The sequence below is a fragment of the Eleutherodactylus coqui genome, chromosome 5, assembly GCF_035609145.1.
Source record: "Eleutherodactylus coqui strain aEleCoq1 chromosome 5, aEleCoq1.hap1, whole genome shotgun sequence".
Taxonomy (NCBI): domain Eukaryota; kingdom Metazoa; phylum Chordata; class Amphibia; order Anura; family Eleutherodactylidae; genus Eleutherodactylus; species Eleutherodactylus coqui.
In genome coordinates this window covers 120,422,942-120,449,162 of record NC_089841.1, presented here as the reverse complement: position 1 = coordinate 120,449,162, position 26,221 = coordinate 120,422,942, and the positions used below count along the sequence as shown (strand labels likewise).

Genomic DNA, 26,221 nt, shown 5'->3' with positions numbered 1-26,221 from the left:
TTAAATTTTCACAACATAAACAGAGCCTATCAGACTTATTGTCCTTATTTTTCCATGAGCCCTTCTCAGTGACAGCCAAGCCTTCATCAGTTCACACAGAGAGCAAGTTTCTTTATTAGGCTCAGTATCTCTTATCGAACTTGGCTGCATCAGTTTCAAGCATTCATGTGCTGAGGACTCCAGGGAATTCTCTTCTGTCTGCGACTTGATGGTTACAATGAATGGGTCGGAGGAAATCCATCAGTTTGGCTTTATAGTGGATACAATCTCCTCAGGCAAGGTAAGAGTTAAGCAACCTTATGATTGTTATTGTATTTGCTTTTTTTATAATCTTTATTATTTGTATAGCACTGACATATTCCACAGCGCTGTACACATCATAGAGACAAGTTTTAGTGCTAACAGTTGTCAGGAAATTGATTGTGACCGCAGAAGATTCAAAATGTCTCAAAGGTCATTAATGTACTATCACAGATTGCAAACAACCACACCCTTGCCACACCCTGGTCAAAAGACAACACTTTGCAATGTCATAAATTTCATTAACAAAACAGTATATGTATTCTCTAGTGCTGTATAGAGAATGCTGTTATTCATTTCAGTCCCTGGGCCAAGAAGTTAATTCCCAACTTCCTTATCTGTCCTACATACCCCGTTACCCTGAAAATAAGACCTACCCCGAAAATAAGCACTAGCATGAATTTTCAGGATTGTTGAGGATGCAGAATGGTTTTTCAGGATTTTTGAGGATGCTTGAAATATAAGCCCTACTCCAAAATTAAGCTCCAGTTACAATTAATAATAATAAAAAAAATCAATGTAAATAGTGTTCAGGCAGCTATACATGTAAAAACGTTAAATATTTTTGAGCAAAAATTAATATAAGACACTGTCTTATTTTCAGAGAAACAGGGGTACATACACACACACACTCGGGCCAATTTCATAGAAAGCCAGGGTGTTGTTGTAATAAGCCTTTTAGTCGTTCACGGCCGTCAGCGACCCTAAAAGCGAGCTCCCTCAATGTTTTTCGGTTTTCCACTGCTTCTTTCAGTTGTTTGACCTCCTTGCCAGTATCAGCGATCGTGTTCTTTGGCGGCCGGGTCTTCTTTTGCCACTGATCTGTCCAAGCATTATAGATTTTTCTAGTGACTCTGCTCACATTACTTGGCCGAAATAAGCCAGGGTAACAAGCCAAGGTAACAGGTGGAAACTCCAACACAGGGTGAACATATAGACCCTTTGCAGATGTTGACCTTGGTCAGACATGAATCCAGTGATATGTTGTATGCCACTTTTGACAGTTTCTAGGAGCCTCTTGGGTTGGCCATACAATGCCTATGATTTTTTGGCCAACAGCTATCTCACACAACACCCCTTATACACATGCTCAGCTTGGCCAAGCGTACATGAGTTTTAAATGCAAAGGTGGAGAAATCTGCTGCTTGTTTCCTCTTATCTCCATAAGAACAAATGGATCTGGCATATGAGATCCAATGTGTATGTGGGCCTCCTGATTCTCCCTTGATGATAGATGTCGTAGGAGAGCCATGAGGCTCCCAAACGCATTATATAATTGGCTGGACCCAGCAAAATTAGCAGGTTTAGCAGACATACATCTAATGTGTATGGCCATCCATGTAATTTTTTTCTCATTCCCAGGTGAACTCACTGTCTAATTTCATCTTGTGTACTCACATATATTCTGGTGTCCATTTCATGGAAAGCTAATCAATTTATAACTGACATCATGACAATAGACAGGATGCAGTACTGATTGATACAAATGTTGTATATTGCATGCATAATCTGAGCTGAACACTGCATGGAGAATGGGGTCTTTGTAAGAATTGTGGGGATCTCTGTGCCAAGTATCACATCATCAAGAGTCAAGAAATCACCGATAACAAGTTGTTTGTTCGCTGTGTTACAATGGTTGGAATATCGGAGCACTTTAGCTACATTAAATATTGGGAATCCTCAGAAATAATATTTGTATGTGATTTCTAAATTGTGCATACTGCTAGAACACTATTTTGCATAGCCAACATGTTTGATTAGTTTCCAACAGCAATACTTGGGATTATTTTCCTACTGGTGTTGCTTCAGATGACAGGACAAATCAAACCTGTTCTCATACATCCTGGATAATCACCTGTCCAGCTTGTCTGACAGCTGGTAACATTCTGCTTTCAGTTCACTCACTGCTATGTAAAGAACAGATGTAAAAGTTTACGCCTTTGAAGGGCCACTCCAGCAAAAAAATATTTTTCCATCCTTGTTGCCGTCACCAGATTGCCCGTCACACTCTGGAGATCTTCTTTGTGTATTGCAGCCACTTCCATGCAGTGCGGCCCCCTGTTCAATGCTTATCAGACATCATCTTGATGGTGAAAGTTTTTACTTTCAGTTTCAAATCAATCACATGATGCATCAGCACAATATTAGCTAGAGGTTCTACTACTGTTAAAAGTCAGTTTAATTATTTGTCACGGCTTCATGGCCGGAACAGGGTCATGGCATAATGGCCATGGCAGCACTATGACACTTTCTTTGATCGGATGTGGCTCAATTTCGGAAAGTGGGGCCGTGCTTGTCAAGGCGATCGCTCTACTTTAGTCAGGGTTTTTTGCCTCTTCTGGCTGTTAGGGCTAGATTTCCCCTTTTTCCCCTTGTTTGTGTTTAGTGGTGGTTTTGGTGTTTTACATGGCACCTACCGATGTTTTTTGTCCTCTGTGAACATTGTCTTGTGTTCATGCAGGGCGTGGTGCATAGATGCTCAGCACAAATGTAACATTATCATTACCTTCTATATTCACCTAAATAATCTAGAGACCATAAGTATAGAATCAGGAGGATGAACGGTAATCTCAATTATAACTGTGTGACTGGAGCTGTGTGATCATTAACAGTAATGGTGACAGGAGGTTTTCTGCCTCCCTCTAGGCAGTTTTTGTGGTAGGTTCCATGTAACAGCATAACACAGACTAAGAAATTGATTAATTTCAGTCAGCATAAACCCAAGTAAATCTGAGTTGGTCAGAACTGAGATCACATGACCATCTGAGGAGAAAGTTATTTCTTTTAGTCTGAAAATCTTGGCTTCGAAGCAAGGTAACACTAGCTGACTTTTATATATACTGTGGGTATAGCTACATCATGAATCCTAAAAAAAAGTTGGATCTTTAAAGGGGTGGTCTCGCGAAACCAAGTGGGGGTATACACTTCCGTATGGCCATATTAATGCACTTTGTAATATACATCGTGCATTAAATATGAGCCATACAGAAGTTATTCCACTTACCTGCTCCGTTGCTAGCGTCCTCGTCTCCATGGTGCCGTCTAAATTCGCCGGCAGCTTGCTTTTTTAGACGCGCTTGCGCAGTCCGGTCTTCTCCATTCAGCACGAGCCGCTTCAGTGTGCTCCCCGCTACAGCTCTTCTGCGCATGCGCAGACGAGCTGTCACTGCTCGGGAGCGCGCTGGAGCGGCCATTCTGTACCTTCCTCTGTTAGAGGAAGGTGCAGAAACTGGAGCTGCCCAGCGGAGAAGCCCAGCCCAGCCCAGCAGCCCCGAGAAGCGTCCCAGGTAAGTGATGGGTCGGGGGGGGGGCTGCCGCTGCGCCGGGGGAACTAGCGGTGCGCCGGGGGGGGCTGCCGCTGCGCCGGGAGAACTAGCGCTGCGCCGGGGGGGGGGCTGCCGATGTGATGGGGGAACTAGCGCTAGGCCGGGGGGGGCCTGTCGCTGCGCCGGGGGGGCTGCCGATGTGATGGGGGAACTAGCGCTAGGCCGGGGGGGGCCTGTCGCTGCGCCGGGGGGGCTGCCGCTGTGATGGGGGGGGCTGTCGCTGCGCCGGGGGGGCTGCCGCTGTGATGGGGGAACTAGCGCTAGGCCGGGGGGGCTGTCGCTGGGGGGGGGGGGGCTGCGCCGGTTACCTTCTGCCTGGCGGTGGGTGACTGGTCGGCGGCTGCGGGGCGTCCGGTCGGCGGCTGCTTGGCGTCCGGTTGCCATGGAGACACAGCTGGCAGCGTCTCGGGAGCGCGCACGTCGGGCTGCAGCGAGTGACGGGGAAAGAGCCGGCGGCCATCTTGGGGAAACTTTTATAAGTTGCTGAAACGCTGGAACGGTAAGTAGAAACCAGCTAGGAAAGTAATTTACAGGGGTAATTAGTAATGTATGTTTAATTAGGGGGACTGGGCAAAAAAAAAAAATCACTGCTTCCTCGAGACATCTCCTTTAACTTCAAAGATTCTTATAAAAGGGACATTCCCCTTTATGGAATTTTTTATCAAACGTGGTGCATAAAAAACAGGGGCAGACTTAGTGTAGCAACATAGCAGCAGTAAAGCAGAAGAAAAACACTACATAACTTACTACATTGATTTATTATAAATTGTAGATACTTGTTATGCTTGTCCTAAAGGGGTTTTCCAGGCAAAAAATATTGATAATCTAGCCTCAGGATAGATCATCAACAGTTGATTGGTTGGGGACCAGCGCTCTGGACTCTGGACAATCAGCTGATCCAGTGCCCACTGTCAGCACCACAACACACAACTGTCAGCACCACAACCACAATCAGTTAGCTCCGACCCCTGTCTTGTAGCCGGCGCTTCTAATTGCAGGTACAGCTTTTATTGCTTGTAGTGAGAGCTACACCTGCAATTACAAGCGCCGGCCACTACACAGAGGTCAGAGATAAGTGCGTCTGCTCCAGTCCCTGTGTTGTGGCCCAATCAGCTGGTCCGCTGTGGTCCAGATCGGTGCTCCCCAACAGATCAACTATTGATGACATATCCTGAGGATAGATATATAGTAGTTGCCTAGAAAACCCCTTGAAGGGGTGACAGCACAAAGTATTGTGAAGTAAGGGGAGCGCCGTAGCTGCTTAAATCCGCTGCGAATAAGCAGCTGATTACTAGTCAAAATCCACATTGGTGGTGCAGATTTTGACGCTCTTTTTGATACTGAAATGCTGCAGATTTTGCCAGGGGATTTTCTGCTAGAGAAATTCTGCAGCATTTACACTGTTTGGACGTTCCCCAAGGCTGGCTCCACACACGGGCGAGAAAATCACGCAATTTTCACCTGCTGAGATAGTCAGTAAAAAGCAGAATATGAAACCAATGATTTACAATGGTTTCATTCCCATCTGCAATGTTTTCACTGATGCGATGTTGAGGGGTTAAAAAATCGTGCATGCTTTATCTATCTGCGATGTGCGTTTTTTTTTCTTATCTCCTATGTATTCCTATGAAGGCTTCTTTATATTGTATCATCATGACGCTATAAACGTTGCAATGCAATGCGATGCTATCTTATCATCACAAAGTCTCATTGACTTTAGGCCTTCAGCCCACCGGCGATATATCGTTGCATTATCTGCAGTGATAATCCGCACGTGGGTAACGCAATAAACGCTTCCCATAGGATAACTATGGAGAGCTCAGCCCGCTGTACATGAGCAGTAAATCGCTGTGATTTTCTGCTCTTGTATAAAAATCGGGGCATGCCGCGATTTGGCTGCAATGAACCTATCATTAATGATAGAAACTTTGCGGAAAATCGCTGTGACTTTAGCTTTTCCTGCGATGGCAATCCCCAGCAGGAAAATGGTACACCCGTGGACAGGCCGCATTAGTGATAAAAAATAATAATAATAAAAAAAAAATTGCACGATTTTCTCGCGGGCAGCAGTGATGCAATGAAAGATTATTCTAAAAAAAAAGCATCACTGACATTCACAAATCACAGTGAATAAAGATGCGATTTTCTCACGACAAAATCGCAATCGCCCATGTTGGCTCAGCCTAAGGGCTTATTCACAGGAGCACATATACACTACCATTTGAGCTTTTTTCCCCTTTCCTCCCCCTCACCAGCCCTCTGCCTCTCTTCTTCCCTCCGGCTGTTTGCAATGGGAGGGGGCAGATGGGGGTGGAGCTAAGCTCAGCTCTGTCCCGCCCCCTTCCATAGCTGGCTGCAGACAAGAGCTTAGCTCCGCCCCTGGCCTGCCCCCTCCCATTGCAAATAGCAGAAGGGGAGGAGGGGGAAGGAAGGGGAAGACAGCTCAGATGGTAGCATCTATCGGCCAGTCGTGAAAACGGCGACTGATATACGCTCCTGTGAATAAGCCCTAAGGCCGCTTTCACTGCTGATTCAAGTCATGTTGTAGATTTTCAACTGTGCAGCATGATCTATCTGTTGTGGAAATTTACACCAGATTTCATTCATAATAAAAAGAGTGAAATCTGACTTAATTCCCACCAAATCTGCAATAAAATTATATGCTAATTTAATTTTGGTTTAGCAACAGGATTCAAAACCTCCTGTGATCGCATCACGGTGTCACATACCGCAGCTTAAAGTGTCAATCACAATGAAATGTGTTACCAGTGTAACCAAACCCATCCCTCAATGCATATTAAAACCTCTGGATGTACTTCCCAGCATCTTATGCAAGCAAATCATAATGTGAATTATTTTCTGTGAGCAGCTGGATTTCCGAGCAGGTCAGAATCCACAGCTACTGAAACAGAAAGTAATATTATCTGATTGATGGTTGCAGGCAGGATGATATCATTTGAGCAGAGGAAGTCATCTGTCAGTGAACGGATGTACTGTAGATCCACTGTGCCACACACTAGATTGGCAATGTGGCAGCTGGTGCTACAGTAGACCAAGGTGCAGTACCTAAGCCTGTGAACAGAACTGTAGTCAGCAGAGTCTGAAATCAAGGCAGGCAGGATATACCTGAACACAAGGGAAAGTCCAGAGGTCAGGGCACACAGAGTAGATTTAGCAAATCTAGGTCAGGAGTGCAAAATGCAGAATAGTCAGGATAAGCCAAAAACAAACACCTGTAACAGGATCCAGGATAAATAAAGCTTAGACACCTTCCTTAAGGGGTAGGTCCTAAATAAAGGCAGAGATAGTCAGGGATTCAAGTGGGCAGATTTGTAGAAGGTGTACTAGCCCTTTAGACAGCGGGCATATGCGAGTGTACCCTTTGGTAGCGTGTTGACTATGGAAGCCAGAGAACGGCGCCAGCCATGGACTGGTAAAAATACAGTGTTCTGAGTATGAACAGTGTACCAGACCACGGAAAACATTGAAGAGGCTGCAAAGCCCAAAAAAGTGCCTTGACATGATCAGCCTAAACGAGCTAAATGGCAGGGGTGCCTAGGGTCAGACCCCCATTGATCAGATTTTCATGGTCTATCCTAAGGGTAGACCAACAATTTTAAAAGCCTAGGTAACCCTTTTATATGGTCATTCATTGAGGATTTCAGACAGCTGTTTTCTGAATGACTGTTCATTCATAGTCGGTCTGTGAAGCTTGTTGTCTTGGATGACAATGTCATATCTTAAAATGACAAATCATTGCTCAAAATTTGTTTTGATCTGTGGCCTATTCTACGCTTTCGTTAAGAGTAGAGATGAGCGAACACCAAAATGTTCGGGTGTTCGTTATTCGAAACGAACTTCCCGCGATGTTCGAGGGTTCGTTTCGAATAACGAACCCCATTGAAGTCAATGGGCGACCAGAACATTTTTGTATTTCGCCGATGCTCGCTAAGGTTTTCATGTGTGAAAATCTGGGCAATTCAAGAAAGTGATGGGAACGACACAGCAACGGATAGGGCAGGCGAGGGGCTACATGTTGGGCTGCATCTCAAGTTCACAGGTCCCACTATTAAGCCACAATACCGGCAAGAGTGGGCCCCCCCCCCCTCCCAACAACTTTTACTTCTGAAAAGCCATCATTAGCATGGCATACCTTTGCTAAGCACCACACTACCTCCAACAAAGCACAATCACCGCCTGCATGACACTCCACTGCCACTTCTACTGGGTTACATGCTGCCCAACCGCCCACCCTCCCCCCCACAGCGCACACCAAAGTGTCCCTGCGCAGCCTTCAGCTGCCCTCATGCCACACCACCCTCATGTCTATTTAGAAGTGCGTCTGCCATGACGAGGGACCGCAGGCACACACTGCACAGGGTTGGCACGGCTAGGCAGCGACCCTCTTTAAAAGGGGTGGGGCGATAGCCCACAATGCTGTACAGAAGCAATGAGAAATAGAATCCTGTGCCACCGCCATCAGGAGCTGCACACGTGGGCATAGCAATGGGGAACCTATGTGCCACACACTATTCATTCTGTCAAGGTGTCTGCATGCCCCAGTCAGACCGGGCTTTTTAATTGATAGACACAGGCAGGTACAACTCCCTATTGTGAAGTCCCTGTCGACCGACAGCATGGGTGGCTCCCTGGAACCCACCGGCGGTACACAAAAATATCCCATTGCATTGCCCAACACAGCTGAGGTAGTAATGTCGTGCGTAATACAGGTGGGCTTCGGCCCACACTGCATGCCCCAGTCAGACTGGGGTTCTTTACAAGTGGACACATGTAGGTTACACTCCGTGTGCACCTACAGCATGGGTGGCTCCCTGGAACCCACCGGCGGTACACAAAAATATCCCATTGCATTGCCCAACACAGCTGAGGTAGTAATGTCGTGCGTAATACAGGTGGGCTTCGGCCCACACTGCATGCCCCAGTCTGACTGGGGTTCTTTACAAGTGGACACATGTAGGTTAAACTCCCTGTGGACCCACTGCCTGGGTGGGTGCCAGGAAGCCACCGGCGGTACATAGAAATATCCCATTGCATTGCCCAACACAGCTGAGGTAGTAATGTCGTGCGTAATACAGGTGGGCTTCGGCCCACACTGCATGCCCCAGTCAGACTGGGGTTCTTTACAAGTGGACACATGTAGGTTACACTCCGTGTGCACCTACAGCATGGGTGGCTCCCTGGAACCCACCGGCGGTACACAAAAATATCCCATTGCATTGCCCAACACAGCTGAGGTAGTAATGTCGTGCGTAATACAGGTGGGCTTCGGCCCACACTGCATGCCCCAGTCTGACTGGGGTTCTTTACAAGTGGACACATGTAGGTTAAACTCCCTGTGGACCCACTGCCTGGGTGGGTGCCAGGAAGCCACCGGCGGTACATAGAAATATCCCATTGCATTGCCCAACACAGCTGAGGTAGTAATGTCGTGCGTAATACAGGTGGGCTTCGGCCCACACTGCATGCCCCAGTCAGACTGGGGTTCTTTACAAGTGGACACATGTAGGTTACACTCCGTGTGCACCTACTGCATGGGTGGCTCCCTGGAACCCACCGGCGGTACACAAAAATATCCCATTGCATTGCCCAACACAGCTGAGGTAGTAATGTCGTGCGTAATACAGGTGGGCTTCGGCCCACACTGCATGCCCCAGTCTGACTGGGGTTCTTTACAAGTGGACACATGTAGGTTAAACTCCCTGTGGACCCACTGCCTGGGTGGGTGCCAGGAAGCCACCGGCGGTAAATAGAAATATCCCATTGCATTGCCCAACACAGCTGAGGTAGTAATGTCGTGCGTAATACAGGTGGGCTTCGGCCCACACTGCATGCCCCAGTCAGACTGGGGTTCTTTACAAGTGGACACATGTAGGTTACACTCCGTGTGCACCTACAGCATGGGTGGCTCCCTGGAACCCACCGGCGGTACATAGAAATATCCCATTGCATTGCCCAACACAGCTGAGGTAACGTCAGCTGGAATGCAGGTGGGCTAAAAATTCATTTGATTACACTGTAGGCGAGGGCCCACAAAAATTGCTGTATCAACAGTACTAATGTACATCCCAAAAATTGGCCATGGCCAGCCAAGAGGGCAGGTGAAACCCATTAATCGCTTTGGTTAATGTGGCTTAAGTGGTAACTAGGCCTGGAGGCAGCCCAGTGTAACGAAAAATTGGTTCAAGTTACAGTTCCAACGCTTTTAAGCGCATTGAAACTTATAAAAATTGTTCAGAAAAATTATTTGAGTGAGCCTTGTGGCCCTAAGAAAAATTGCCCGTTCAGCGTGATTACGTGAGGTTTCAGGAGGAGGAGCAGGAGGAGGAGGAGGAATATTAGACACAGATTGATGAAGAAGAAATGTCCCCGTTTTGGATGGTGAGAGAGAACGTAGCTTCCATCCGCGGGTGCAGCCTACGTATTGCTTACGTATCGCTGCTGTCCGCTGGTGGAGAACAGAAGTCTGGGGAAATCCAGCCTTTGTTCATCTTGATGAGTGTTAGCCTGTCGGCACTGTCGGTTGACAAGCGGCTACGCTTATCTGTGATGATTCCCCCAGCCGCACTAAACACCCTCTCCGACAAGACGCTAGCCGCAGGACAAGCAAGCACCTCCAGGGCATACAGCGCTAGTTCAGGCCACGTGTCCAGCTTCGACACCCAGTAGTTGTAGGGGGCAGAGGTGTCACCGAGGATGGTCGTGCGATCGGCTACGTACTCCCTCACCATCCTTTTACAGTGCTCCCGCCGACTCAGCCTTGACTGGGGAGCGGTGACACAGTCTTGGTGGGGAGCCATAAAGCTGGCCAGGCCCTTAAAGACTGTTGCACTGCCTGGGATGTACATACTGCTCGATCTCCGCACCTCCCCTGCTACCTTGCCCTCGGTACTGCGCCTTCTGCCACTAGCGCTGTCGGCTGGGAATTTTACCATCAGCTTGTCCGCAAGGGTCCTGTGGTATAGCAACACTCTCGAACCCCTTTCCTCTTCGGGAATGAGAGTGGGCAGGTTCTCCTTATAGCGTGGGTCGAGCAGTGTGTACACCCAGTAATCCGTTGTGGCCAGAATGCGTGCAACGCGAGGGTCACAAGAAAGGCATCCTAACATGAAGTCAGCCATGTGTGCCAGGGTACCAGTACGCAACACATGGCTGTCTTCACTAGGAAGATCACTTTCAGGATCCTCCTCCTCCTCCTCCTCCTCAGGCCATACACGCTGAAAGGATGACAGGCAATCAGCCAGTGTACCGTCAGCAGCGGGCCAAGCTGTCTCTTCCCCCTCCTCCTCATCCTCCTCATGCTCCTCCTCCTGTACGCGCTGAGAAATAGACAGGAGGGTGCCCTGACTATCCAGCGGCATACTGTCTTCCCCCGCCCCCGTTTCCGAGCGCAAAGCAGCTGCCTTTATGGTTTGCAGGGAATTTCTCAAGATGCATAGCAGAGGAATGGTGACGCTAATGATTGTAGCATCGCCGCTCACCACCTAGGTAGACTCCTCAAAATTACCAAGGACATGGCAGATGTCTGCCAACCAGGCCCACTCTTCTGAAAGGAATTGAGGAGGCTGACTCTCACTGCGCCGCCCATGTTGGAGTTGGTATTCGACTATAGCTCTACGTTGTTCATAGAGCCTGGCCAACATGTGGAGCGTAGAGTTCCACCGTGTGGGCACGTCGCACAGCAGTCGGTGCACTGGCAGCTTAAAGTGATGTTGCAGGGTGCGCAGGGTGGCAGCGTCCGTGTGGGACTTGCGGAAATGTGCGCAGAGCCGGCGCGCCTTTACGAGCAGGTCTGACAAGCGTGGGTAGCTTTTCAGAAAGCGCTGAACCACCAAATTAAAGACGTGGGCCAGGCATGGCACGTGCGTGAGGCTGCCGAGCTGCAGAGCCGCCACCAGGTTACGGCCGTTGTCACACACGACCATGCCCGGTTGGAGGCTCAGCGGCGCAAGCCAGCGGTCGGTCTGCTCTGTCAGACCCTGCAGCAGTTCGTGGGCCGTGTGCCTCTTATCGCCTAAGCTGAGTAGTTTCAGCACGGCCTGCTGACGCTTGCCCACCGCTGTGCTGCCACACCGCGCGACACCGACTGCTGGCGACATGCTGCTGCTAACACATCTTGATTGCGAGACAGAGGAGGAGGAGGGTGCTTTAGTGGAGGAAGCATACACCTCCGCAGATACCACCACCGAGCTGGGGCCCGCAATTCTGGGGGTGGGTAGGACGTGAGCGGTCCCAGGCTCTGACTCTGTCCCAGCCTCCACTAAATTCACCCAATGTGCCGTCAGGGAGATGTAGTGGCCCTGCCCGCCTGTGCTTGTCCACGTGTCCGTTGTTAAGTGGACCGTGGCAGTAACCGCGTTGGTGAGGGCGCGTACAATGTTGCGGGAGACGTGGTCGTGCAGGGCTGGGACGGCACATCGGGAAAAGTAGTGGCGACTGGGAACTGAGCAGCGCGGGGCCGCCGCCTCCATGATACTTTTGAAGGACTCTGTTTCCACAACCCTATACGGCAGCATCTCAAGGCTGATGAATTTTGCTATGCGGACGGTTAACGTTTGAGCGTGCGGGTGCGTGGCGGCGTACTTGCGCTTGCGCTCCAACAGTTGCGCAAGCGACGGCTGGACGGTGCGCTGAACTACACTGCTGGATGGGGCCGAGGACAGCGGAGATGAGGGTGTGGGTGCAGGCCATGAGGCGGTAGTGCCTGTGTCCTGAGAGGGGGGTTGCATCTTAGTGGCAGGTTGGGGCACAGGGGGAGAGGCAGGGGTGCAAACCGGAGGCGCTGAACGGCCTTCGTCCCACCTTGTGGGGTGCTTGGCCATCATATGTCTGCGCATGGTGGTGGTGGTGAGGCTGTTGGTGTTGGCTCCCCGGCTGAGCTTTGCGCGACAAAGGTTGCACACCACTGTTCGTCGGTCGTCAGGCGTCTCTGTGAAAAACTGCCAGACCTTAGAGCACCTCGGCCTCCGCAGGGTGGCATGGCGCGAGGGGGCGCTTTGGGAAACAGTTGGTGGATTATTCGGTCTGGCCCTGCCTCTACCCCTGGCCACCGCACTGCCTCTTGCAACCTGCCCTGCTGATGCCCTTGACTCCCCCTCTGAAGACCTGTCCTCCTGAGTAAGCGTTGCACACCAGGTGGGGTCAGTCACCTCATCGTCCTGCTGCTCTTCCTCCGAATCCTCTGTGCGCTGCTCCCTGGGACTTACTGCCCTTACTACTACCTCACTGCAAGACAACTGTGTCTGATCGTCATCGTCCTCCTCACCCACAGAAAGTTGTTGAGACAGTTGGCGGAAGTCCCCAGCCTCTTCCCCCGGACCCCGGGAACTTTGCAATGGTTGTGCATCAGTGACGATAAACTCCTCTGGTGGGAGAGGAACCGCTGCTGCCCAATCTAAGCAGGGGCCCGAGAACAGTTCCTGGGAGTGTTCCCGCTCCTGAGCAGGTGTCATTGTAGTGGAGTGAGGAGGCTGGGAGGAAGGAGGAGCAGCAGACAGAGGATTCGGATTTGCAGCAGTGGACGGCGCAGAACTGCGTGTTGACGATAGGTTGCTCGAAGCACTTTCTGCCATCCAGGACAGGACCTGCTCACACTGCTCATTTTCTAATAACCGTCTCCCGCGTGAACCCATTAATTGGGCGATGAATGTGGGGACGCCAGAAACGTGCCTCTCTCCTAATCGCGCAGCAGTCGGCTGCGACACACCTGGATCAGGAGCTCGGCCTGTGCCCACACCCTGACTTGGCCCTCCGCGTCCTCGGCCGCGTCCACGTCCTCTAGGCCTACCCCTACCCCTCAGCATGCTGTATTACCAGTGATTTGATTTCACAGGCAGGAAATAAATTGGCGCAAGACTGCAGCCAAATATAATTTTTTCCGTTTTTTGAAAACGAAAGGCCCCACTGCCTCTAGTGAATGAATAATCTAAGTTTAATAACTGTGCTGTGCTGATTTTTAAACGTTGCACATGCAGCCGACACGTGTCCACCGCCCTTAGGACGGACAGAGGCAGGACAAATACAATTATTTTCAGTTTTTTTCCACCAAAAGGCAGCACTGTGTATATATTCAATGAACATGAGAAGTTTAATAACTGTGCTGTGTCCCTGCTAATGTGGCACAGAACGTGAGGGTAGCAGAGTTATTAACTCTGGCAGAGCAGGTATTTTTTTTCCCAATTAAGGAAAGCAAATGGCGAAGCCAGGAGTAAAACGTAGCTGGGTGCGTCTGATTTTTAAACGTTGCACATGCAGCCGACACGTGTCCACCGCCCTTAGGACGGACAGAGGCAGGACAAATACAATTATTTTCAGTTTTTTTCCACCAAAAGGCAGCACTGCGTATATTCAATGAATAATAACTGTGTTGTGGCCCTGCCTACACAATTCTTTCCCTGCAGTATCAATGGAGGGTGCAATGCTCTGCAGAGGCGATTTTGAGAAGAAAAAAAAAATGCAGCACAGCTAACAGCAGCCAGCACAGTACTGCACACGGTTAAATATGGCCCTAGAAAGGACCGTTGAGGTTCTTGAAGGCTACACTCACTCCTAACACTCTCCCTGCCTATGCAGCACTTCTGTCCCTAATGCCGGGTGCAACGCTCTGCAGAGGCGATTTTGAGAAAAAAAATAATTGCCACTGCTATTCCCATGCTTTATTTTAGCGTAAATATACTAATTAAAAATACTAATTAACTATAAATCTTAAAATCGTTATTTTTTTAGCTTTTTATCCCCAGTAAAACTAAAAAACTGGAAAAAAGACAGTGGAAAAGATATTGTCACAGAAAAAAAAAACGCAGCAAAAATAATTTTGGCAGCTAAAGGAAAAAAATAGGGCAGTAAAACTACCACATGGGTAAAATCCCTAAAAAGTGTCTGGTCCTTAAGGTAGAAATCAGCCTGGTACTTAAGGGTTTGTGTCAAGAAGACAACCCCTGTCTATATGCCGTATTGGGGCATATGGATGTCATGTAGTGAGGTTTCCTGCTCAGGATACCCTTTTATGAGCTGGAAAGCAGAGCTGTTCTAAAAAAACAAATCTTGTTGTAGTGGACTTTGAACGGTCCTTATATTATAAGGTCAGCCATTCACCTGAATGCCTGTCATGTAATACTACATTTCCTGGCATACACTGGCATAAACATAAAAAGTCTCAGTTGTCGGTGGTTGTATTTAAAAAGTCATTAAAGTGGTATGCTGATTACTGACCAGTGAATGGGTGAAAACAGATGGATTTGTGAGGATCCAACTGCTGGGACTCCCATCGATTGCGAGAACAGGGTGGCCTGTTGGCCCCACTTTCCCTCTGACCTGCAGCGCAATCTGACCTGTATTCAAGCAGTTTCCTTGGAGAACAGTCATGCGCATGCGCGCAACCACTACATTCATTTTAATGGGGCTAATGGAAGTAGCCGAGCACTGCACTCAGCTTTTTGTCACAGCCCATTGAAACGAATGGAGCATCCTCTTAACTAGAGATGAGCGAACGTGTTCGTCCGAGCTTGATATTCGTGCGAATATTAGGGTGTTCGGGATGTTCGTTATTCGTAACGAACACCATGCGGTGTTCGTGTTACTTTCACTTCCTTCCCTGAGACGTTAGCGCGCTTTTCTGGCCAATTGAAAGACAGGGAAGGCATTACAACTTCCCCCTGTGTTGTTCCAGCCCTATACCACCCCCCTGCTGTGAGTGGCTGGGGTGATCAGGTGTCCGCCGAATATAAAAGTCGGCCCCTCCCGCGGCTCGCCTCAGATGCCGTGTGAGTTAGATGAGGGACAGTGCTGTTTGTACCGGAGCTGCTGTAGGGAAAGAATTGGTAGTTAGTGTAGGCTTCAAGACCCCCCAAAGGTCCTTATTAGGGCCACTGATAGCTGTGTGTTGGCTGCTGTTAGCAGTGGCAATTATTTTTTTTCTCAAAATCGCCTCTGCAGACCGTTGCACCTGGCATTAGGGACAGAAGTGCTGCATAGGCAGGGAGAGTGTTAGGAGTGAGTGTAGCCTTCAAGAACCTCAACGGTCCTTTCTAGGGCCATATTTATCCGTGTGCAGTACTGTCCAGGCTGCTGTTAGCTGTGCTGCATTTTTTTTGGGCTTCTCAAAATCGCCTCTGCAGAGCATTCCACCCTCCATTGATACTGCAGGGAAAGAATTGTATAGGCAGGGCCACAACACAGTTATTATTCATAGAATATACGCAGTGCTGCCTTTTGGTGGGAAAAAACTGAAAACAAATCTATTTGTCCAGCCTCTGTCCGTCCTTACGGGCGGTGGAGACGTGTGAGCTGCGTGAAGAACAGTGCTAAATCATACGCACCCAGCTACGCTTTACTGCTGGCTTCGCCATTTGCTTTCCTTAATTGGGAAAAAAAATACCTGCTCTGCCAGAGTTATAATAACTCTGCTACCCTCACGTTCTGTGACACATAAGCAGGGACACAGCACAGTTATTAAACTTCTCATGTTCATAGAATATACGCAGTGCTGCCTTTTGGTGGGAAAAAACTGAAAACAAATCTATTTGTCCAGCCTCTGTCCGTCCTTACGGGCGGTGGAGACGTGTGAGCTGCGTGAAGAACAGTGCTAAATCATACGCACCCAGCTACGCTTTACTGCTGGCTTCGCCATTTGCTTTCCTTAATTGGGAAAAAAAATACCTGCTCTGCCAGAGTTATAATAACTCTGCTACCCTCACGTTCTGTGACACATAAGCAGGGACACAGCACAGTTATTAAACTTCTCATGTTCATAGAATATACGCAGTGCTGCCTTTTGGTGGGAAAAAACTGAAAACAAATCTATTTGTCCAGCCTCTGTCCGTCCTTACGGGCGGTGGAGACGTGTGAGCTGCGTGAAGAACAGTGCTAAATCATACGCACCCAGCTACGCTTTACTGCTGGCTTCGCCATTTGCTTTCCCTAATTGGGAAAAAAAATACCTGCTCTGCCAGAGTTATAATAACTCTGCTACCCTCACGTTCTGTGACACATAAGCAGGGACACAGCACAGTTATTAAACTTCTCATGTTCATAGAATATACGCAGTGCTGCCTTTTGGTGGGAAAAAACTGAAAACAAATCTATTTGTCCAGCCTCTGTCCGTCCTTACGGGCGGTGGAGACGTGTGAGCTGCGTGAAGAACAGTGCTAAATCATACGCACCCAGCTACGCTTTACTGCTGGCTTCGCCATTTGCTTTCCTTAATTGGGAAAAAAAATACCTGCTCTGCCAGAGTTATAATAACTCTGCTACCCTCACGTTCTGTGACACATAAGCAGGGACACAGCACAGTTATTAAACTTCTCATGTTCATAGAATATACGCAGTGCTGCCTTTTGGTGGGAAAAAACTGAAAACAAATCTATTTGTCCAGCCTCTGTCCGTCCTTACGGGCGGTGGAGACGTGTGAGCTGCGTGAAGAACAGTGCTAAATCATACGCACCCAGCTACGCTTTACTGCTGGCTTCGCCATTTGCTTTCCTTAATTGGGAAAAAAAATACCTGCTCTGCCAGAGTTATAATAACTCTGCTACCCTCACGTTCTGTGACACATAAGCAGGGACACAGCACAGTTATTAAACTTCTCATGTTCATAGAATATACGCAGTGCTGCCTTTTGGTGGGAAAAAACTGAAAACAAATCTATTTGTCCAGCCTCTGTCCGTCCTTACGGGCGGTGGAGACGTGTGAGCTGCGTGAAGAACAGTGCTAAATCATACGCACCCAGCTACGCTTTACTGCTGGCTTCGCCATTTGCTTTCCTTAATTGGGAAAAAAAATACCTGCTCTGCCAGAGTTATAATAACTCTGCTACCCTCACGTTCTGTGACACATAAGCAGGGACACAGCACAGTTATTAAACTTCTCATGTTCATAGAATATACGCAGTGCTGCCTTTTGGTGGGAAAAAACTGAAAACAAATCTATTTGTCCAGCCTCTGTCCGTCCTTACGGGCGGTGGAGACGTGTGAGCTGCGTGAAGAACAGTGCTAAATCATACGCACCCAGCTACGCTTTACTGCTGGCTTCGCCATTTGCTTTCCTTAATTGGGAAAAAAAATACCTGCTCTGCCAGAGTTATAATAACTCTGCTACCCTCACGTTCTGTGACACATAAGCAGGGACACAGCACAGTTATTAAACTTCTCATGTTCATAGAATATACGCAGTGCTGCCTTTTGGTGGGAAAAAACTGAAAACAAATCTATTTGTCCAGCCTCTGTCCGTCCTTACGGGCTGTGGACACGTGTGAGCTGCGTGAAAAACATTGCTAAATCATACGCACCCAGCTACGCTTTACTGCTGGCTTCGCCATTTGCTTTCCTTAATTGGGAAAAAAAATACCTGCTCTGCCAGAGTTATAATAACTCTGCTACCCTCACGTTCTGTGACACATAAGCAGGGACACAGCACAGTTATTAAACTTAGATAATTCATTCACTAGAGGCAGTGGGGCCTTTCGTTTTCCAAAAAGGGCAAAAATTATATTTGGCCTGCAGTCTTGCGCCAATTTATTTCCTGCCTGTGAAATCAAATCACTGGTAATACAGCATGCTGAGGGGTAGGGGTAGGCCTAGAGGACGTGGACGCGGCCGAGGACGCGGAGGGCCAAGTCAGGGTGTGGGCACAGGCCAAGCTCCTGATCCAGGTGTGTCGCAGCCGACTGCTGCGCGATTAGGAGAGAGGCACGTTTCTGGCGTCCCCACATTCATCGCCCAATTAATGGGTCCACGCGGGAGACGGTTATTAGAAAATGAGCAGTGTGAGCAGGTCCTGTCCTGGATGGCAGAAAGTGCTTCGAGCAACCTATCGTCTACCCGCAGTTCTGCGCCGTCCACTGCTGCCAATCCGAATCCTCTGTCTGCTGCTCCTCCTTCCTCCCAGCCTCCTCACTCCACTACAATAACACCTGCTCAGGAGCGGGAGCACTCCCAGGAACTGTTCTCGGGCCCCTGCTTAGATTGGGCAGCAGCGGTTCCTCTCCCACCAGAGGAGTTTATCGTCACTGATACCCAACCATTCGAAAGTTCCCGGGGTCCGGGGGAAGAGGCTGGGGACTTCCGCCAACTGTCTCAACAACTTTCTGTGGGTGAGGAGGACGATGACGATCAGACACAGTTGTCTTGCAGTGAGGTAGTAGTAAGGGCAGTAAGTCCCAGGGAGCAGCGCACAGAGGATTCGGAGGAAGAGCAGCAGGACGATGAGGTGACTGACCCCACCTGGTGTGCAACGCTTACTCAGGAGGACAGGTCTTCAGAGGGGGAGTCAAGGGCATCAGCAGGGCAGGTTGCAAGAGGCAGTGCAGTGGCCAGGGGTAGAGGCAGGGCCAGACCGAATAATCCACCAAGTGTTTCCCAAAGCGCCCCCTCGCGCCATGCCACCCTGCGGAGGCCGAGGTGCTCTAAGGTCTGGCAGTTTTTCACAGAGACGCCTGACGACCGACGAACAGTGGTGTGCAACCTTTGTCGCGCAAAGCTCAGCCGGGGAGCCAACACCAACAGCCTCACCACCACCACCATGCGCAGACATATGATGGCCAAGCACCCCGCAAGGTGGGACAAAGGCCGTTCACCGCCTCCGGTTTGCACCCCTGCCTCTCCCCCTGTGCCCCAACCTGCCACTGAGACGCAACCCCCCTCTCAGGACACAGGCACTACCGCCTCATGGCCTGCACCCACACCCTCATCTCCGCTGTCCTCGGCCCCATCCAGCAGTGTAGTTCAGCGCACCGTTCAGCCGTCGCTTGCGCAAGTGTTCGAGCGCAAGCGCAAGTACGCCGCCACGCACCCGCACGCTCAAACGTTAACCGTCCGCATCGCAAAATTCATCAGCCTTGAGATGCTGCCGTATAGGGTTGTGGAAACGGAGTCCTTCAAAAGTATCATGGAGGCGGCGGCCCCGCGCTACTCAGTTCCCAGTCGCCACTACTTTTCCCGATGTGCCGTCCCAGCCCTGCACGACCACGTCTCCCGCAACATTGTGCGCGCCCTCACCAACGCGGTTACTGCCACGGTCCACTTAACTACGGACACGTGGACAAGCACAGGCGGGCAGGGCCACTACATCCCCCTGACGGCACATTGGGTGAATTTAGTGGAGGCTGGGACAGAGTCAGAGCCTGGGACCGCTCACGTCCTACCCACCCCCAGAATTGCGGGCCCCAGCTCGGTGCTGGTATCTGCGGAGGTGTATGCTTCCTCCACTAAAGCACCCTCCTCCTCCTCCTCCTCCTCTGTCTCACAATCAAGATGTGTTAGCAGCAGCATGTCGCCAGCAGTCGGTGTCGCGCGGTGTGGCAGCACAGCGGTGGGCAAGCGTCAGCAGGCCGTGCTGAAACTACTCAGCTTAGGCGATAAGAGGCACACGGCCCACGAACTGCTGCAGGGTCTGACACAGCAGACCGACCGCTGGCTTGCGCCGCTGAGCCTCCAACCGGGCATGGTCGTGTGTGACAACGGGGTAACCTGGTGGCGGCTCTGCAGCTTGGCAGCCTCACGCATGTGCCATGCCTGGCCCACGTCTTTAATTTGGTGGTTCAGCGCTTTCTGAAAAGCTACCCACGCTTGTCAGACCTGCTCGTAAAGGCGCGCCGGCTCTGCGCACATTTCCGCAAGTCCCACACGGACGCTGCCACCCTGCGCACCCTGCAACATCACTTTAAGCTGCCAGTGCACCGACTGCTGTGCGACGTGCCCACACGGTGGAACTCTACGCTCCACATGTTGGCCAGGCTCTATGAACAACGTAGAGCTATAGTCGAATACCAACTCCAACATGGGCGGCGCAGTGGGAGTCAGCCTCCTCAATTCCTTTCAGAAGAGTGGGCCTGGTTGGCAGACATCTGCCATGTCCTTGGTAATTTTGAGGAGTCTACCCAGGTGGTGAGCGGCGATGCTACAATCATTAGCGTCACCATTCCTCTGCTATGCATCTTGAGAAATTCCCTGCAAACCATAAAGGCAGCTGCTTTGCGCTCGGAAACGGGGGCGGGGGAAGACAGTATGCCGCTGGATAGTCAGGGCACCCTCCTGTCTATTTCTCAGCGCGTACAGGAGGAGGAGGAGGAGCATGAGGAGGATGAGGAGGAGGGGGAAGAGACAGCTTGGGCCGCTGCTGACGGTACACCGGCTGATTGCCTGTCATCCTTTCAGCGTGTATGGCCTGAGGAGGAGGAGGAGGAGGAGGAGGAGGAGGATCCTGATAGTGATCTTCCTAGTGAAGACAGCCATGTGTTGCGTACAGGTACCCTGGCACACATGGCTGACTTCATGTTAGGATGCCTTTCTCGTGACCCTCGCGTTGCACGCATTCTGGCCACGACGGATTACTGGGTGTACACACTGCTCGATCCACGGTATAAGGAGAACCTGCCCACTCTGATTCCCGAAGAGGAAAGGGGTTCGAGAGTGTTGCTATACCACAGGACCCTTGCGGACAAGCTGATGGTAAAATTCCCAGCCGACAGCGCTAGTGGCAGAAGGCGCAGTTCCGAGGGCCATGTTGCAGGGGATGTGCGTAGATCGAGCAGCATGTACATCCCAGGCAGTGCAACAGTCTTTAAGGGCCTGGCCAGCTTTATGGCTCCCCACCAAGACTGTGTCACCGCTCCCCAGTCACGGCTGAGTCGGCGGGAGCACTGCAAAAGGATGGTGAGGGAGTACGTAGCGGATCGCACGACCATCCTTGGTGACGCCTCTGCCCCCTACAACTACTGGGTGTCGAAGCTGGACACGTGGCCTGAACTAGCCCTGTATGCCCTTGAGGTGCTTGCTTGTCCTGCGGCTAGCGTCTTGTCGGAAAGGGTGTTTAGTGCGGCTGGGGGAATCATCACAGATAAGCGTAGCCGCTTGTCAACCGACAGTGCCGACAGGCTAACACTCATCAAGATGAACAAAGGCTGGATTTCCCCAGACTTCTGTTCTCCACCAGCGGACAGCAGCGATACCTAAGCAATACGTAGGCTGCACCCGCGGATGGAAGCTACGTTCTCTCTCACCATCCAAAACGGGGACATTTCTGCTTCATCAATCTGTGTCTAATATTCCTCCTCCTCCTCCTCCTGCTCCTCCTCCTGAAACCTCACGTAATCACGCTGAACGGGCAATTTTTCTTAGGGCCACAAGGCTCACTCAAATAATTTTTCAGAACAATTTTTATAAGTTTCAATTAGCTTAAAAGCGTTGGAACTTTAACTTGAACCAATTTTTCGTTACACTGGGCTGCCTCCAGGCCTAGTTACCACTTAAGCCACATTAACCAAAGCGATTCACCTGCCATCTTGGTTGGGCATGGCCAATTTTTACTGAGGTACATTAGTACTGTTGGTACACCAATTTTTTGGGGCCCTCACCTACAGTGTAATCATAGTAATTTCTATGTTCTTCGCCTGCACTCATGGTACAGAAAGGTGTGTGGGGTTGGCCTACACTTTAGCTACATAAATGTCACTTGTGCCTTGGCTATACTAAGGCTACTGAAATGGAACTAAGACTGCGCTCCCGCTATACTGCTGCTTCAGAATTGTTACTGGGGCCTGTCTTGAGTGCTACTATTGCTTACATGGAACGAAGACTGCGCTCCCGCTATACTGCTGCTTCAGAATTGTTACTGGGGCCTGTCTTGAGTGCTACTATTGCTTACATGGAACGAAGACTGCGCTCCCGCTATACTGCTGCTTCAGAATTGTTACTGGGGCCTGTCTGGAGTGCTACTATTGCTTACATGGAACGAAGACTGCGCTCCCGCTATACTGCTGCTTCAGAATTGTTACTGGGGCCTGTCTTGAGTGGTACTATTGCTTACATGGAACGAAGACTGCGCTCCCGCTATACTGCTGCTTCAGAATTGTTACTGGGGCCTGTCTTGAGTGCTACTATTGCTTACATGGAACGAAGACTGCGCTCCCGCTATACTGCTGCTTCAGAATTGTTACTGGGGCCTGTCTTGAGTGCTACTATTGCTTACATGGAACGGACACGTGGAGAGGACACGTAGTGCCTCAAAAACATCCCCCTCCTCCTCCAACAGGGAAAACATTGTTGGCAAATGCCTTTGCATTGGTTCGTCTGGTGGCAGTCCAAGAATTTCACCTTTACCGACACTACAAGAGAGCCCCCCCACCATCCCCCCGCCACGGCCCACTTAATCCTGGCCACATTCCGAAAACCAACAAAATACAACCGTGGTACTAGGTCCGCAGTCACCACCACATTACCACCAACGCGGTTACTGTTAAGGTGCATATAACCACGGACACGTGGAGAGGACACGTAGTGCCTCAAAAACATCCCCCTCCTCCTCCAACAGGGAAAACATTGTTGGCAAATGCCTTTGCATTGGTTCGTCTGGTGGCAGTCCAAGAATTTCACCTTTACCGACACTACAAGAGAGCCCCCCCACCATCCCCCCGCCACGGCCCACTTAATCCTGGCCACATTCCGAAAACCAACAAAATACAACCGTGGTACTAGGTCCGCAGTCACCACCACATTACCACCAACGCGGTTACTGTTAAGGTGCATATAACCACGGACACGTGGAGAGGACACGTAGTGCCTCAAAAACATCCCCCTCCTCCTCCAACAGGGAAAACATTGTTGGCAAATGCCTTTGCATTGGTTCGTCTGGTGGCAGTCCAAGAATTTCACCTTTACCGACACTACAAGAGAGCCCCCCCACCATCCCCCCGCCACGGCCCACTTAATCCTGGCCACATTCCGAAAACCAACAAAATACAACCGTGGTACTAGGTCCGCAGTCACCACCACATTACCACCAACGCGGTTACTGTTAAGGTGCATATAACCAGTCTGACTGGGGCATGCAGACACCTTGACAGAATGAATAGTGTATGGCACATAGGTTCCCCATTGCTATGCCCACGTGTGCAGCTCCTGATGGCGGTGGCACAGGATTGTATTTCTCATTGCTTCTGTACAGCATTGTGGGCTATCGCCCCGCCCCTATTAAAGAGGGTCGCTACCTAGCCGTGCCAACCCTGTGCAGTGTGTGCCTGCGGTCCCTCGTCGTGGCAGACGCACTTCTAAATAGACATGAGGGTGGTGTGGCATGAGGGCAGCTGAAGGCTGCGCAGGGACAGTTTGGTGTGCGCTGTGGGGGGGAGGGGGTGCGGTTGGGCAGCATGTAACTCAGGAGAAGTGGCAGTGGAGTGTCATGCAGGCAGTGATTGTGCTTTGTTGGAGGTAGTGTGGTGCTTAGCAAAGGTATGCCATGCTAATGAGCGCTTTTCAGAAGTAAAAGTTGTTGGGAGGGGGGGGGGGCCCACTCTTGCCGCTATTGTGGCTTAATAGTGGGACCTGTGAACTTAGGATGCAGCCCAACATGTAGCCCCTCGCCTGCCCTATCCGTCACTGTGTCATTCCCATCACTTTCCTGAATTGCCCAGATTTTCACACATGAAAACCTTAGCGAGCATCGGCGAAATACAAAAATGTTCTGGTCGCCCATTGACTTCAATGGGGTTCGTTGTTCGAAACGAACCCTCGAGCATCACGGGAAGTTCGTTACGAATAACGAACACCCGAACATTTTGGTGTTCGCTCATCTCTAATTAGCATCCATGGAATTTTTTTTTTTGGACCCCTGAATCCAATCCATTTAGTGAGTTTTACATCATCCATGAGCTATGTTTTACCAGGGCATTTTACTGATTTAGGCTGGGCTCATATGACCCTCCACATGTACAATGTAATTGCGTATGCACTGTGTTTCAAAGACACCCATAGAGAAAAGTAGGGCTTACACATGCAATGCACAATAAAAAAGAACATGCTGCGTTCTTTTTTATGTGTGTAACATACGCAATAGATATACACAAGTGTGAGTGGAACAATGAAAATCAATGTACTTTCATGGATGCCATTTACTGCGTATTATGTGCACATAACACGCAATGTTAATTCGTTTGTGTGAGAGATTTGTCTTATGTACCTTCTGCTCTATTTTTTTACCTCTCTGATCAGATACTTATAAGGCTGATTTTGACAATGTTTCAATATTTTGATCTGTCATGTTCAGTTTTTTGTTCTGCAGTCAACCATAATTTCAAGTTTATGTCACATTGGGCCAAGAAACATGGAGTGCAATTAAATGTTACAAATAGGGTGGGTTTTGTTTTTGGTGCATGTGTGGTTGAAAATGTATTAGTGCAGTCAGACAATGGAATTATGCACCTGATAATTCCTGTTATTGAACCCTGCCTTGTTTGATGCTGTTGCCTGTTTGCTCCATTAATCAGTGGCTACTCTGGGAATGTACCCTGGAATTTGTAGCAGCGAAAACCACATCTCTAAATGAGGGGTTAAAGTGTGAAGACCTGTGTTTCCCGAGATTTCATAAACAGAGTAGCCAGTGCCAAGTCTGGCTGTGGATGCACTGTTGCTGGCAGGCATTTACCCCTGACAGTAATATCACATAATGGCCCCCACAGTACCTGGGATTACATGAAGAAAAAGAAGGATTTGAGTAATGGCCCTTTTGCATGGGACAATTATCGCCCTGTGTAAATGCATGCAGAGACTGAATGAGAGTTGTTCAGTCGTTCAGTTTCTGAATACAGAAAACAGAAGAACGACGAGCCATTCAGTGTAAACAGCAGTCGTTCACTTCTGAACAGATAGTCCGTTAACTGTGAATGGAGGTGGGCAGGGGGAGAGCGTTCCCTGGCCCCGGCTGCCACTATTATGGCAACGCTGCGAGCAATGCCAGCGATACACACTCTCGTGTAACAGCACAGCAGCAAGGGACATCACTGGGATGAACTACCGAGCATCGTTTGCCAAACAGCTCATCCAGTTCAAATGGGCCATAAGCCTGCATCCACAGAAGATCTGTGGCTAATTCTTCAAGACGTTTGAAAAAACGACCTCGCCGAGTTGAATTGTGTGCAAGTGTACATATAAGAATTGATGCTGCTTTGAAGGCAAAGAGTGGTTGTACCAAATATTGATTTGATTTAGACTTCTCTTTTGCTCATTCACTTAGGTTTTTTGTCAATTAACAAAATACTATTAACACTTCTATTTTTGAAAGCATTTATACTTTCCAGACTCTTTTCTATACCTGCCTAAGGCCGTCTGCAGATAAACGGGTCAGATTCCGGATGCGGGATCCCGCAGCAGAATCCGTCCCTGTGCCTGGCTGGTGAATCGCATACCTGTCTTCTTAACATGTGCTGCTTATGGTCTGGATGGCTCACCGTCGGACGTGCACAGTACAGATTATCCCACACCGTCGCTAGGTGATGACGCGGAATCCAGACACCATACTAAAATAGAGCATGCTGCGATATTTCCTTCGCTAACAGAAAATCGCAATTTATCTCCGTTCGTGTGCAGGAAAAAGCACTTTTCCATAGCATGCTATGGAAGGTATTTGCTGCGGAACCTGGAGGCAGACGCCTGCTCCGGATTCCGCAATGAAAAAATGCCCGTCTGCAGGCAGCCTATAACTTTTCCACAGTACTGTATATTGTGAGGATACATATGCAGATAACCTTTATACATTTTACAAGAACATCACAAAGTGATGCATGAAGATGGGAGCGATGGCACTCAATA

General features: G+C 49.6%; 1 protein-coding gene across 1 annotated transcript in view; it reads left to right on the top strand.

Moving 5' to 3' along the window:
- Positions 1-164: 164 nt before the first annotated feature.
- The window catches only part of TRIM36 (tripartite motif containing 36), an 87,678-nt gene continuing 61,621 nt past the window's right edge, over positions 165-26,221 (top strand). Inside the window, exon 1 of the mRNA XM_066603077.1 lies at positions 165-280. Coding sequence (XP_066459174.1) covers positions 209-280 — 72 coding nt within the window. The 5' untranslated portion in view covers positions 165-208. The remainder of the gene's footprint in view (positions 281-26,221) is intronic.